This window comes from Uranotaenia lowii, chromosome 1 (genome assembly GCF_029784155.1).
Source record: "Uranotaenia lowii strain MFRU-FL chromosome 1, ASM2978415v1, whole genome shotgun sequence".
NCBI classification, from domain to species: domain Eukaryota; kingdom Metazoa; phylum Arthropoda; class Insecta; order Diptera; family Culicidae; genus Uranotaenia; species Uranotaenia lowii.
Window position 1 is genome coordinate 157121123 of NC_073691.1, and position 15189 is coordinate 157136311.

Below are 15189 nucleotides of genomic sequence, written 5' to 3' on the forward strand. Positions count from 1 at the left end.
TAAAAGTCAAGCAATTATGCTTCGATGGCATAATTTATTGGATCTCCCACCTCCCAAGTCATGGAATCCTTCCAAACGACTCGATTCCGTTCGATCCCGAGCATATTGGTTGCCTCAACCGGGGAGTGACTTTTCGCAAATTGGCTCCGTCTGTCTACTCCTACCGGGAATAGAACGCCCAGGCAAACTGTAACCGCACATCCGTTTCCGTGTCTGGAAGTCATCGTGATTTTTACCATCCCCCCGGTTCGGTTTCACTCGAACTCAAAGCTCGTCGAATCTAAGTTGGTGCTGCGTGCAAAGTACACATCCCCCAGCTCGAGGGAAGAACCCAGCGAAGGAACGCTATAGAAGGATGAAATAAAATTAAAAAAAAAAACGAACAGAACCATTCTCCCGGATATAAAACTTCCCACGAAAGCCAATAAATTACGGAACTATTATTGGTGCTGGCTGCCATTCCGGGACAGATGGATTTGGTTTCACGGGAAAGGAGGGAACGCTGGCTTTGCTGCTTCCGTTCGTTGTTTGCAACCATCGATGAATCCCCGATATGTGTACCTTCTACGAAGAATCTGGATCCTGGATCGTGTCTTGGATGCATCCTGCGACGCCCACTACCCAGAAAGATAACCGCCCCCTTCGTAGAGATAAGGGAGAGGTGGAGAGGTTCCATTCGATCGATTGTCGTCCGCATCTCCGGGGTCGGTTCCAGAGCGAGCCGAGAATGCATTTGGTCCGGAAGTTTTCCAGCCAAAAGTTCTGCGCCATTCTTCTTCATCAGCATCAGCTCTCGAAGATGGCAACCGGAAATCCGGCCCAGACATTCGCAACCGGAATGGAACCATCGAACAAGTCTGGCTGGATGAACTCATTTGTCAGTAGGAGAGCTAATTAAAACGGTGCGATAGTCGTCTGAACTAATGAGTTCGAAATGGCAATGGGGTGCGATTCCGGTGCTCTAGAATCATTCCAGCTGACGTCACTCTTTTAGCTCTGGCAAGTTTCAAGCTTACGTATATGATAGTACATTTCTGAGTTAACATGTGTCTTTTTGCCATTGAGCTGTAGTTATGTCGTTTTTGCATTACTAAATCCAACCTTCGAATTTAAATTCAGCTGCCATTTTCACAAGAACATGGAACGTTTCTCACAGTTGCAAACTAACTGATCTGGTGTGCTTTGCTTAACCTTTAAAACTAATTAAAATTCATTTGCATTTCATGAAATAACTAACAGCTAGCTGACTCTGTGTGTTTTGCTTCATAAATAAAGGATTTTTTTTTAAATTGGCGAAAATAGAAGAAGTAAACATTGGAAAAAATCTGAGTGGACACCGAGTCCGGAGATCAAAACTTTGGACCGAAAAGTCATGTGTGCTTACGCCAATAAGAAATCTGACTCAGTTCAGAGTGTGGCCAAAAACGTGCATCCATTGTACCAAGGTAAGATTGGTTCCAAAAGACGAGTGAAAAATCGGTATACGTTATCACCGACGACGAAATCTATTACAAGTTTGATTACAAACGCTTCCGGGTGACCAGTTTAACACTGTCCGGAATGAAAATTTGACTTCTACTCATTTAGCCCTTTCACCCAATACCAATATTGTTGGGGTCGCATGCGATTTTAAGTTATTTACAGCATTTTAAAGCTCAGCGGAAGCCGCCATTTTGGATTTTAAGATGGCGTCAGGCAACCAAATTCAACTTCTACTCGTTGATCTCTTTCAGCTAATTGATAGTGTTCATATGAAGTGTATTCGAAAAAAATGCAACACTTGGTTTACTGGTGCAATTACTTTTGAATGCATACATGGGAATTGATGAAATTTTCAGTGAAGCTACTTGATAATGTAGTGTGCACATGAGCATAATTTGTCTAGTATTTTTGGTTTTTTTACAGAAACCATACCAATCGACTCAGCTCGACGAGTTACGAAGATGTCCGTGGATTTGTATGTTCCATTGAAACGTTCTTACCACCCTACCTCCTATTCTAGGTTTTTTTGATGAATTTAGTATCAAAAAATTATATTGTTTTCCTGTAGGTCATATCTTAAAAACAAAAAAAAAACCAAATTTTTTAAACATATCTTGCTTATGTCGCCTCCAAAAAAGGTAGCCATTTGTTCAGCAGCAGTAGCCAGCAATCGCTAAATTAATTACGGAGGTGATCGGAAATTTGGCAAAAAGTTCATCAAACAGCCGAATACTGATCCCACACTATCTATCATGAGAGTTTAGGAGGCTAACCCCTTGACCACTAGTGAGCGTCGAGAAATGTGGTTCTCAAACTTAAACAGTTTGAAATTTTTTGATAGTAAATGAACGCGTTGAATATCAGTTCGCTTATCCTCCAAAAAACGTACTGGCCATCTTTTTTTTTATATTGAGCTAAGTACTTTTTGCTTTCGATTTTCTTTGATAATAATCTGTTTTATAGATTAACCATATATAATTCAGAAATAAGGAATCCATTATTGTGTCATATGGGGATTTTTTTTTATTATCTGACAATTTGCGCCGGGGGTCTTCAGATTTTCCCCAAAATTGAAATTTGGTTTATTTTTGCGACTTAAAAACACATGTATTTTTTCAGATTTCTAACATTTTTATTTTTTGAGTTAGCTTCGGGTAGATTTTTTTGTAATTAAAAAATAACCATTTTTCAAAGCTACATAACTCTGTTGTTTCTCAACGGAAATTATAAAATAGCACATCAAAATGCATTGAAATTTTATCAGCTTTCCAAATAAAATAGTTGAAAAAAATTGAATAATGACCTTCAACATGAAAAGTTGTAAATAAACTTTAAATGGCGTCTAAACGTACCGTCTGCACCACCGAATATTTTGCAAAAAATACCATTGTATAGCTCGATTCATGATGCAACTTTCATCTGAAGACTCCAAAGTGGGCCATTAACACCTTGAAGAGTTATGAAAGAAATAATGACATTAAATCTCTTTTTTTTTGCATCGAAAACAAACAACGGTCGAACAGCTGCACTCACATATGGAGATAAATAGCAAGCACTTCTAACAACATGGAAACAAAAGAACTTACCAAAGCAGGTAAAAACACTACTTTTTCGTGCTTTGTAGAGTGTTTGCAGAAAAAATGACTTTAAATTTTAACCAAAATTCTTAGTATCGTATTTTTAATGTGATATAACTAATAATGGGAATGTCGCTTTTACAACCTGGTCATATACTATATAACTTATTAACTTTTCGATCAAAGATCATTGTGAAACATAATCAATGCCAATAGTAGAAGGTTCAGTCCCTGTGTTTGGAATCACAAAAATGTGATTAAAAAATGAAATATAGACGGGCTTTACATAGTTTTTATATCGGGAGCTAAGCACTGGACACCAAAATTCTTTCCCATTGATCAATAAAGTATGAGAAAGTGGCACAAATGTTGTAGAAATAATCGAAGAGCTGAGTATGGCCAGCTCAGGCTGTAAAATGATGAAAATATGATACTTACACCGTATTCGTTTTCTACATTCGTCCAGTTTTAAGGTTTACCATACTAGAACAAACATAATTCGTTGTCAGTGTTTTGCTACCTCGATCGTTTACACACGAATCTTCAGTGTTCCGCCGTCCATTTTAATCAAATCTGGGGAATTTCGGATGCAAAACTTAGCGCATAAACTTCTAAAAATGACAGTAAAATGTGCATAACTCGTTGTGACCTGGTGCAAAACTGGGTATAACTAAACGAATACGTTATTAGATTTTTGGATATAACATGAAGTCAGTTAAGCTGCAACAATCTACCGCCTCTACTTTCATAACAGTCCCATATATAAAAACAAGCAAGCGAGAAAATCAGCTTTTTCTGTTTTGGAATATATTTTTTTTTGTAGAGAAATGAATCCAACTTAGATGAAATTTCAGGGACTAGATAAGGGAAAATTGATGTTGAAAAACATGCGAAAAAAATTCGCCTTGTCTCCCGGTGAGACTTGAACCCACATCTTGCGCCTCTCCGGGGCCCATGTATTAACATTCTACTACAGGAGACCAACCTGGCGTATGAATATTATACTGGTTGAGTGTCGATGTCTATCGGAATGAAGGGAATAGTTCTCCCATGTGATCATAATCATTTTTCCTGGTCTATTTCTATTCCCATCTTTTCATCTTACGGTAGTTGGACTCAAATTTGGATATTTTAGGCACGGCAAGATTTGCATTGCCTTCTCATATACTGCACGGGTTGTCAGTTATGATGAGAAATGATGCGTTTGCCGTATTTGGATATCCAACCAAATTCGGTGTTTGGCATTTCAGTCAGTTTCGCTGACTGAATGTTTGAGTCAAGATTCATCTTTGGGTCACAGTTTAGGAATATATTTTTGAATTGTGACCACCACTTTTAGCATAAAAGAAAATCGTTTCTAGGTTGTTATAATTAATCGTTAGACCTGAAATTTTCGAAATTTGGTTATTGGTAAGGTCTAGAGCACCATTTTTATTCATTATGGGACTGTTAATCGACAATATTTGAAACCTTTTTCAAATCTACTAGCAAAACAGACCCATACAGAATATATTTTTCTCGCCAAGCTACTATCTAAGACTTGAATTTGATCATTTTTTAACTTCTAAATGCAATTGTCAGAAAAAGAAACATAGGTACTTTTGGAAAAATATCGTGATTTGCACATTGTAAGTTGAATCTTTTTACGATTTTTGATTGCATCCGATAGTTTTTCGCTCAGGAAGACATTCCTAAGAAAGGCAGACCAGCCTTCGAAAACTAGTGTGCATCATTCGACATCAAGTGAGTTAAAAAAATGTTTAAATGATTCAAAGCAATAAACCAAAGACTATTTCGCCGAAAGAAGCATTGAAGAGTAACCAAATCCGTGGTATTTCACATATGGGACTGTTATTCACATATAGAAATATAGCGAATTGATTTTTTTTTCGAAATTTCTAGAACAAAACCTTTTTTTTTAATGTTTTATTTTGAAGCCCTATGTTGACCTAAAATGACAAAAATTCATATGGGACTGTTATGCGATTAGGAGCAGTCTGAAAAGGACGAAAAAATAGTGTTTTTTACCTGCTTTGATGAGTTCTTTTGTTTCCATGTTGTTAGAAGTGTTTGCTATCTCCATATGTAAGTGCAGTTGTTCGACCATTGTTTGTTTTCGATGCAAAAAAAGAGATTTATTGTCAATATTTCTTTCATAACTCTTCAAGGTGTTAATGGCCCACTTTGGTGTCTTCAGATGAAAGTTGCATTATGAATTGAGCTATACAATGGTATTTTTTGCAAAATATTTGGTGGTGCAGACGGTACTTTTAGATGCCATTTAAAGTTTATTTACAACTTTTCATGTTGAAGGTCATTATTCAATTTTTTTTCAACTATTTTATTTGGAAAGTTGATAAAATTTCAATGCATTTTGATGTGCTATTTTATAATTTCCGTTAAGAAACAACAGAGTTATGTAGCTTTGAAAAATGGTTATTTTTTAATTACAAAAAAATCTATCCGAAGCTTACTCGATAAATAAAAATGTTAGAAATCTGAAAAAATACATGTGTTTCTAAGTCGCAAAAATGAACCAAATTTTCAATTTTGGGGAATATCTAAAGACCCCCGGCGCAAACCCGTCAGATAATAAAAAAAAATCCCCATATGTTTCCAAAGAAAATTTACACTCTGTAAGAAAGCCTCCAATCCACTGTTAAGTGTATTAAATCGGGTTTTTAAAATAGCGTCCAATACTGATGTTCAATGAAAAAAATTTTTGGGCAGAATCGAGAAATGTCAGAAAAAATCCAGCGGGAGACCCAAAAATAGCTAAAAATCAATTAAGGCTATGATCGTTTAGAATCCGGACAGTTACAAACGTGTATATTTTAAAAACTATTCTTTTGATCAAAAAACTTTCTTTGGAGGGAATAAAGGTGTTAGGATATGAAATTTAATGTTAAAATATTTGAAAAATATATTTATCAATGATTTCAAGAAATACTCTTACTTATTGATAAAATCTCGTTATCATCTATCATTTTTACTACACAAGCAAAACCTGCGCAAAATCATGATATTTTACACAAAATCACCTGCAAAAAGCAATTGGAATCTGGTTGAAAACTATTCATGAGTAGGCATCTCGAAGAATTTGATCTCTTTAATCCAGTTTTAACATCCAGTCCATCAGAACACATCTGTCACATTGCGTAAAAATCGGTTGCACAGATTGCGATCTATTGAACTGCTCACTATTAGTTATTTTATATTTACAACACCAACACAACGCTGTCAAAGTTTTGCATATCCAATCTCCAGTAATGTAGCTATCACCAAAATGAAGTGTCCGGATACTAAATGATCATAGCTTTATTCGACCAATATTTAAATGGTTGATCGTTTGAGAAATCCTAGAGGATCTAATAGGGAGCTAACGTTTTAATAAAAGTGAAGATGATTGACTCAATGATGTCAGAGGAATGAGAAAGGTTTTCAAGATCAATCCGAAAATATGAATAGAGGGAGTAACAAAAAAGTTAAATTTTTTGGACTGGTTCGTCTAGTTGACTTAAAAATAGGCCTGACTTCATTTCTACAAGGTAGAAAAGCTGCACACAATTAAAATTAACAAAATACGGTGGACAAATCGTGCGCAAAATATTTGGACTGCTTGTGGGAAGATATTTTGAAGAATTTCGAAATGGATGGCGAACGCACACAGGGGAGAACGATGTGAAAAGGTGATCAAAATTGTTTACGCCAAAACGGAGAGTTTTAGACCCATAATGTCTTCGGGACATTTTACCTACATTTAAAGCAATTTCAAATGAGCTTTTGAAAAAAAAAAAAAGATCCAATCACCTAGCAGTGAGATAAAAAATAATTTTTTGTTATTTTCAATTAAGAGCAATAATGTATTTGGCAAGTTTATTGAAGACGTCAACTTCGTAGAAGCTAACCCAAAAAAGTTAGAAGGGTTCAAAATAAAAAAAATATTTTTTATTCAAAATTTTCATTTTTTTTTAACTATATCTTTTCAGGCCGAGCTTATTCAAGCAGAGTATGTTTGAAAGAATTTTGATTCACCCAAAATCGAACAGTTTTGTCGAACACGCTTTACAAAAATATTAAGACTGAAACGAGTTAGATTTGAAAAACTAAGAAAAAAAAGCTGTTTTCAAATACCAGTATCTTTCTAGTTCGGATGAGTTCGGTTCATTTTTTGGTTGCATCAGAATTAAGCAGGTTTCACCGTTATAAAAACATGGAGTTAACAACGTTAAGTTGTTTTTATTGTAGCCTTATAAATGATTTAAGTTAGCTATTTTTAAGGAATCGATAGGACAATTTTTTTTGTATTTAAAATTAGCTAACCTAAAAACAAACTCGTCTAATATATTGTATTTTAAGCGAAAATAAAGGTTGTAAGGTTCGTCAATGGAGGCTTAAAAAAGTCAAACGTGAGCGAGAGAATAATATGGCTGAAGTTTCAACAAAATAAAAACGGTTGCTAAATGTCAGTTTCAATCAACTTGAAATTTGTCCTCTAAAATCCCTGGAAATTGATAACTTTAACCATTTATAAAGCAACAAAATAAACAATTTAACGTTGAAAACTTTATGTTTTTATAACGGTGAAACCTGCTATATTTTGATGCAACCAAAAACTGAACCGAACTCATCCTAACTAGAAAGATACAGGTATTTGAAAACAGCTTTTTTTCTTTAGTTTTTCCAATCTAACTTGTTTCAGTCTGAAAATTTTTATAAAGTGTGTTCGACAAAACTGTTAAATTTTGAGTGACTCAAAACTCTTATAAACATACTTTGCTCGAATAAGCTCGGCCTGAAAAGATATAGTTTAAAACTGAAAATTTTGAATAAATTTTTTTTTTTATTTTGAACCCTCTAATTTTTTTTGGAATAGCTTCTACGAAGTTGACGTCTTCAACAAAATTGTTACATTTTTCACAATCTAAAAACATGCCAAATACATAATTGCTCTAAAATGAAATTTACAAAAAATAATTTTTCTATCTCACTGCTAGGTGATTGAATCATTTTTTTCAATAGCTCATTTGAAAGTGCTTCAAATGTAGGTTAAATGTCCAGAAGACACTACGGGTCTAAAACGCTTCGTTTTGGCGTAAACAATTTTGATCACCTTTTTACATCGTTTTCCCCTGTGTGGAACGCTCAGAAACATTTCCTGTAGTCTCGCCTGTATTTTGCGGAGATAAAAAAGGAGACAAAATTGAAAAAAAAAATAATATATAGTAATTGAGGAGGACATGGAGCTGTGAAAACTGCAAATTACTCAGTATTCATAACAATTGACACGTTGAATGGCTAAAAATACAAAAAAAAGACCGCCTCAAAATGCGACCGTTTTTTCTTAAAAGAACTTCAATGGGTATCACGAAGTTTAAACTCTGTGTAAATTGGATCTGGAATCGTGGAAACCGGTGGTGGAATGATAAAAAGTCAAAAATGTTGTTTTTTTGCCGAAGGAGGCAAACGACGAAATTTGTTATAACTTACTCAAAATTGTAATTTATTTCGAAGATCAAGCTCCAGGAAACAGAAAAATAGCTTTGATTTAGAAAAAGGTTGGTTCATATTATACATTATAGATGGCGCACGTGTTGCCTAAAAATTAAAGTCAAATAATTTCTTCATTAGACGCTATCTCAAAATCCACTTGACATAATAACACGTAAATTTGCTCATGTAAACATTACATTATCAGTAAACTTCGCTAAAAATTTCATCAATTCACACTCAGGCATGTAAAAGTTATTGACAAAACAAAGTTTTGCATTTTTTATTTCGAATACACTTCTTAAGTTGGCGGTTTTTTTTCAAAGATTTTTATATATTTTTTTAAAATTTCAACTCAAAACCAACATACATAACTTATCAAAAATGTGTAATGAGAATTCCAATTCAAATATGTGGAATCTATCCTGTTTTGAACTCTGATTGTGAACTGTCACTAAGATTTATGGCGGTTTAATAATCAATCACTGAGTGCTATTATAAAACATGCAAAAGAAAGCTTGGAGCAATCTTCTAAGTTTGTGTTTTGTTGTAGTTTTAACAGAGCATTCATGACTCTTTCGAAACGTTAAAAAAAAGTATGTTTAGTAGAAGATTTATTTGCGTTTTAAAAACTATTGGAAAACAAATGACCAATAAAAATATAGACATTTTTAATTACTTTAATAAAACCGTAATAAAATGAGCTGCATTAAAAATGCCATAAAAAAAACATACTAATCTTCTTTGTGCTTGTTGGCTTACCTAAGTAACCATAAGCATTAAGCCATAATCCTTAATCAGTAGTCGAATTAATCATAATACTTTTAAGTTTTATAGAAGGAATAAAAAATAGCACTAATGATAGCACTATATAAAAAAAAATCCATTACAAGATTCGGAACTCTAACGGAAAACGACGGACAAAATCAAAAAGCGACACCATCAAATGTTGCGGCAGAAAAGCAACTAATCAGTTTAAACACTCTAAGGAGAAAACCCTTATTTATATTACATGTTTAAAAAAAACTAGCAGTTTGAGGGTTAATTTGCACAACAAACAATTACACTGAGGTCTTTTTCGACGTGGTTTTTGTTGCAATATTCTCCACGTGGACTTGGCTTTTCAGAATAAGTTTTTTGGTATCAGCAGAGTCAGTATTCGATATTCAAAGTATTTTTTCTTGATAAATTTCCCTAATTGGCAATAAATGACCGATGCCATGAAAATCCTATTATATGGGTATTAGATGAAAAAGCCTTACGAGTAAAAGTTGACATTCGTCATTCGCTTTCACTTTTAAATGCTGTAAATGACTAAACCATCGCTTAAATCTCTCCAATATAAATAGTGAGTAAAATGATTCACAGGAAGAATTTCAATTTCTTTGTCAACCAAGATGAAAAAAAGGTAAAGTAAGGTGGAATAATACTAAACTACTTACGATTGAAACATGATGAATCATTATCAATCAAGGTTAAAAAAAGATTTAATATAATAAACAATACAAAACCAGAAAAATTTTATGTGCATCTAATTGAATTCAACTAGTTTGAATTGAGGCCTTGCAAAAAACTGTATTGTAACATAAATGATGATACCAATCAAAATAAGAACCTAGCCACATCCCAAAAAACCCTTGATCGCAAGATCCTTAGCAATGTTTCATGGAATTTTTATCCATGATCTACCTCTAGTGAATGCTAATTTCCAAAATATAAAATGAACATACACTGTATAGTATTCGATACTTTCAGTGTTCTGTTGTAATTTTCGAAGTTTTAACATATTCTCTCCTTTTAATGGAAGAATAGTTGAGTATAGGAATTTTCATGTCTTTAGATAGAAAACATTTCTCAGAATGATATATTAAAATGTGCAATTATCACAAACTAGTTAGAGTTTCTGTGTAAACTCCAATAAATGAGATAAGTTAGCGTGAGTTGAATACTTTTGTCCATCAGTGTAAGTAAATAACATAAATTTTGCAACAACCCAGTAGAAACTACAACCAAAACCACTGTGGTGAAAAAATAATGTTCATTTGATATACTGAGTTTTGACAAACAGTCGCCAAAACTGAAAATAATCAAAATACTTTCCTTGATTGTATTGTAAGCTGTTAAAAATCTTAATGGTTTTGCTCCGATTGAAATCAATTTTTTCATCTCTCAAGATTGTAAATTTTTTTGTAAATCAATGTCTTGAAATTTTAATTTAAAATGTCATTACTTTTCACAAGAATATTCGATGTTGATTTATCTGGGGAAAGAGAAGAAACATAAGGACTTTGTGAACGTCGGTTCTCGTCTGTTATAATATTTACTGTTTCAATCAAGGAATTTGATTGCGCATAAAGCAAGTTACTTTTTAATTGAGTCAGTGGCATAGGTTTCCTTCAAATATTGGTAAAATTATGTCACAGTGCATTTTGCAAATTTATTCCAAAATTGGATAAAAGAGTATCAGAGTGCATTTCAACCCCCAATTTGTATGTGGTGGTCCTGCATAGTTTTGCCCGAGAGCTCGAGTCCTTATGCTAGTGACGGGAAAGCAATCATATCATTTTAGGCGCAGTGCACATTTCAGCAGATTTTTTGCACAAAGTTACACTGTATCAAAAAATTGTCCGTACAGCACGTACCTTGACATCCAAACAATCAAAAAGTGCACTTTTTCAGTCAATAAAAATACTACAATTACATCATTCGCTGCAGAATCTAGTCCTTTTTGTAGATCAGTATTAAAAATGTTTATGAATTAAACCTTAAAAATAATCCAATTCATTTTGTTTTGAAAGTCCCAAAAAGACGTCAAAAATTGTCCGTACACTGAGGGTTTTGTCAAATATTAATCAATAAAACAGTTAGGGGAAAAGTTCATATAACGCCCCATATGGCTAATACGCGCCACCCTTGTTTTGAAGAATCTGATACATTTTAAGCCTGCAAAATATTACCAATTTGTTCTAAATGCTGTAATTGGTCATGGCAAGTATGAATTTCTCCTTAAAATGCTCCTGTGCCGTGATAATTTCACAATTTAGGGTTTTCTTCATTTCGATCTAAATTTTAAAACATTTTCAATAAGGTGTCACCAAGCGGAGAAAAAAGAATAAGACAATATTTTCTGACACATCGATAGAGGAGAATCTAAACTATGATTTAATGCTAAAAAATCATACCGAACTCGCTAAGGTATGCTTTTTATGGGCTTCTTACGGCTTCTTACGAGCAACACGATCTCGGCATTTTTTCTCATGAAGTATGTTCCATACCGTTTGAGGATTGACCTGTATGTTTTCAAAATTCTTCAGGCTGTCAGCTAGTTTCGGGGCACTGATTTTAGGTTTCTGACGAGCTTCAGTTTGCGGCCTCTTCCTGGAGTAGTCTCCAGGGAGTTAGTCTTCTTAAAGTTCTGAAGGACATGCTGAACCGACGATCGTGGCCGTTTTACTATACTTGCAATTTCGGACAAGCTTCTACCGTCATTCTTCAGGCAAAGAATCAGTTTTCGGATGTCAAAGGGTATTTTTTTTTGTGAGGAGCAGACATTTTCCTGTTAATTTGATCCACAAATTGTTGAAATCTACTGATTTATGCTAAATACCGATTATTTTACCGCATTTATCGCTCAGACCACTAGAAATTGACTTTGCTAAGATTCAACTCACGTTTCTGCGTTTAAAGGACTGACAAATAACTGTTTTCTTGACTAACATTTGACAAAGGCCTCAGTGTACGGACAATTTTTTGACGTCGTTTTTGGGACTTTCTATACAAAATGATTTGAATTATTTTTAAGGTTTAAATCATAAACATTTTTAATACTGATATGCAAAATGGACTAGTTTCTGCAGCGAATGATGTGATTGTAGTATTTTTATTGACTGAAAAAGAGCACTTTTTGATTGTTTGGATTTCAAGGTACGTGCTGTACGGACAATTTTTTGATACAGTGTAGCTCCGATCGACATTGAAATTTTGCAACCTCTTCTTCAGGTGTAGGAATATGAAAAGAGTTAATGTAAGTTTAGTTAAAAAGTTCACCTTGAATTAATAGCTTTTGTACTAGGCGTTTGTAGGCGTGATAGCCATCTAAAACTCTGTTATATGACAGTTAAAATTCGATTTTTTTTAATTTTAACAAATTCAATCCAATTTATGAAAAAAGTAAACATTTCAGTTGATTACTTCTACTTGGTACAAAAATTTATTAAGCTCGTTGCAGAATTTTTTTTTGTTTGTGTGCTTATTTCGATAGAAATCAAAGTATATTTAAAGTTTTTTTTTTATTAAAAAGCAGTTTGTAAAAGTTCAAAAGTTCTTTTGAGAAAAATAGTTTGAAACGAATATTGTTTATGTGAATTATCGAACTTTAAAAAAACATTCGTTTTCTATTCGACAATTCATATAGAAAGACATCTGTTCCATACTTGTTTTTCTCAAGATATATCAACGTCGTTTAAGACATTAGCATACCATTTTTGGCGTATAATTTGACCTGTGGCTATAAGATAATCTTCCAGAAATGTAGTTGTATTAAAAATATTGGTTTTCAGGATAGAAATCTTGTGGTCGAGCTACCAGCAATCAATAAATCCAACCGGCGCACCTGTCCATCGGATGAAACCATTTACTTCTCAGCCACGGGAGCTCATCGATGACATGTCACGAACATTGGATTCCATTCCATTGCCAGTAGACTGAGTCGATTTGTGGTCATTTTTAAATTTTTCAAACCCTGGGGTCTAAAAAGCTTCGTTTTGGTTCAAAGTTCATCCATGATTGCTTAACTTTTAATCAACGTAAACATGAGTAAATTTGAACATGAGTAAATTTGAACATGAGAAAATGGAGTATTTTGTACAGAAAAATCAAAATAATTTTGATTCTTCTGTGGGACCGAGTCTGCTTATGATTTTTGTACCAATTTATAAATTATTCAAAAGAAATTTTGCTCTGAACAACTTTGTCGAAGATCGTTACTTCGAACCTTATAAGGCAAAACAGTTATAAGCTGTTGAATAGGGGTATGTCTTTTGGAATTGGAAAACGATCAACTCAAAGGACATCACTTGACATGCATGACCACTTTGCACCCAGCATTTCCCAAGCAGTGATGTCAGTTGAAGCGATCGTTTTTTCAATGCCAAATGCCATATCCCTTTTCAAAAGCTTATAACTTTTTTGGCTCATAAGATTCGAAGTAACGATCTTCGACAAAGTTGTTCAGCGAAAAATTCCCTCTTAATAATTGGAACATAAACCATTAGCAATTTTGGTTCCAAATACGAAACAAAATTATGTTGATTTTTTAGTACAAAATATTAAATTTTTCCAAGTAAACATGAATGTTGAAATTTACTCATGTAAAAGTTACTTAAAAAATTCTGCAAAAAATCATGGATGATTTTCGAACAAAAACGGAGTTTTTACCACCCGCATGTTTGAGAAATTAAAAAAATTACCACAAACCGACTCAGTCCAATGGCCAGTGCAAGCTAGCCATCAGCAACGGTGGGTTTGGACAAGTTGTGGTCAACACTGGAATGGTGAAAGCAAGAGGAAGGATGGACTCAAAGTGATCAGATTCCACAAAATGGCGTCCTCACTTATGTCCGGTAGCATCGTCGTCGTCCAAGTCTAAGCCCGGCGTTTTCTTCTAGAAACTTTTAGTTTTTTTTATCCTATTGCCGTCTCTTCCAGCTGCCCGGCACTTTATGAAATGCGCTTCCCCAGAAAATTTACCGAGCTGGCCATAAAGGATGATAGGGTCAAAATTTGGTCAAGGGAAAACGCGTGTAAATCGGTGAAATCGTTTATTTAAAAAATGAAATAAAATTTCTTTTTCAAGTTTAATTAGTATGGGAGAGTGGGGAATCATGGGCCACTTTTTTTCTTTGTTTCATAACTTCTTTGCTAAAAAACATAAAATGAAATTAAAAAATGGTATGGTTTTATACATTTTAAGGTATCATTGAGCATTTTTTTTAAATTTTGAATGTGTTATTTTTCCCAAATTCTAAGTGTTTTAAAACAGGCAATTTTTTTGAAATTTTAAAAAATGGTGGGGAATCGTGAGCCACCAATTCCAAACTGACCAAATAACATGTAAACTTTATCAGTTGACCCATAACTGTAATTTCAAAATTCATTTCGTTGTTTTAAAGCAATTTCAGATGATTAAATATAAAAGGGAGTTGTGTATGATCGAATAAATTCAAAAACCTGGCTCGGGAAAATTGCTTATATAGGATGGACAAAATATTTTTAAAAGCTCTTCATTTAGCATAAGAAAACTTTACAGATAAGGAAAACGTATTTTATGTACTGAATGTGTATAAAACATAAAAATATAGGTGGTTTAAGATGTGTGGCCCACGATTCCCCACAAGCTATGATTTGCGATTTGTTTGCGTTTGTGTGACTTATTGATGTTTCAACAAAAATTCCTTTTCCACGTGAAAGATCATGACAAAACTAAGATTATAAGCGTATGAGCATATTTTTGCTATGAACTTTAGGTTCCCCAGCGATGCAATTGCCGGGAGCTTTTTTATTTATGTTAGTAATTTTTTTAAACTTTTTAAAACTTGATGAATAAAAGAAGCATATCGTACGTATTTAAGTCAACAACATA

General features: G+C 33.8%; 1 protein-coding gene across 1 annotated transcript in view; it reads left to right on the plus strand.

The window, feature by feature from the left end:
- Positions 1–553: 553 nt before the first annotated feature.
- Positions 554–15189, plus strand: part of LOC129738066 (50 kDa spicule matrix protein-like) — a 31754-nt gene continuing 17118 nt past the window's right edge. The window contains exon 1 of the mRNA XM_055729248.1: positions 554–877. Coding sequence (XP_055585223.1) covers positions 554–877 — 324 coding nt within the window. The remainder of the gene's footprint in view (positions 878–15189) is intronic.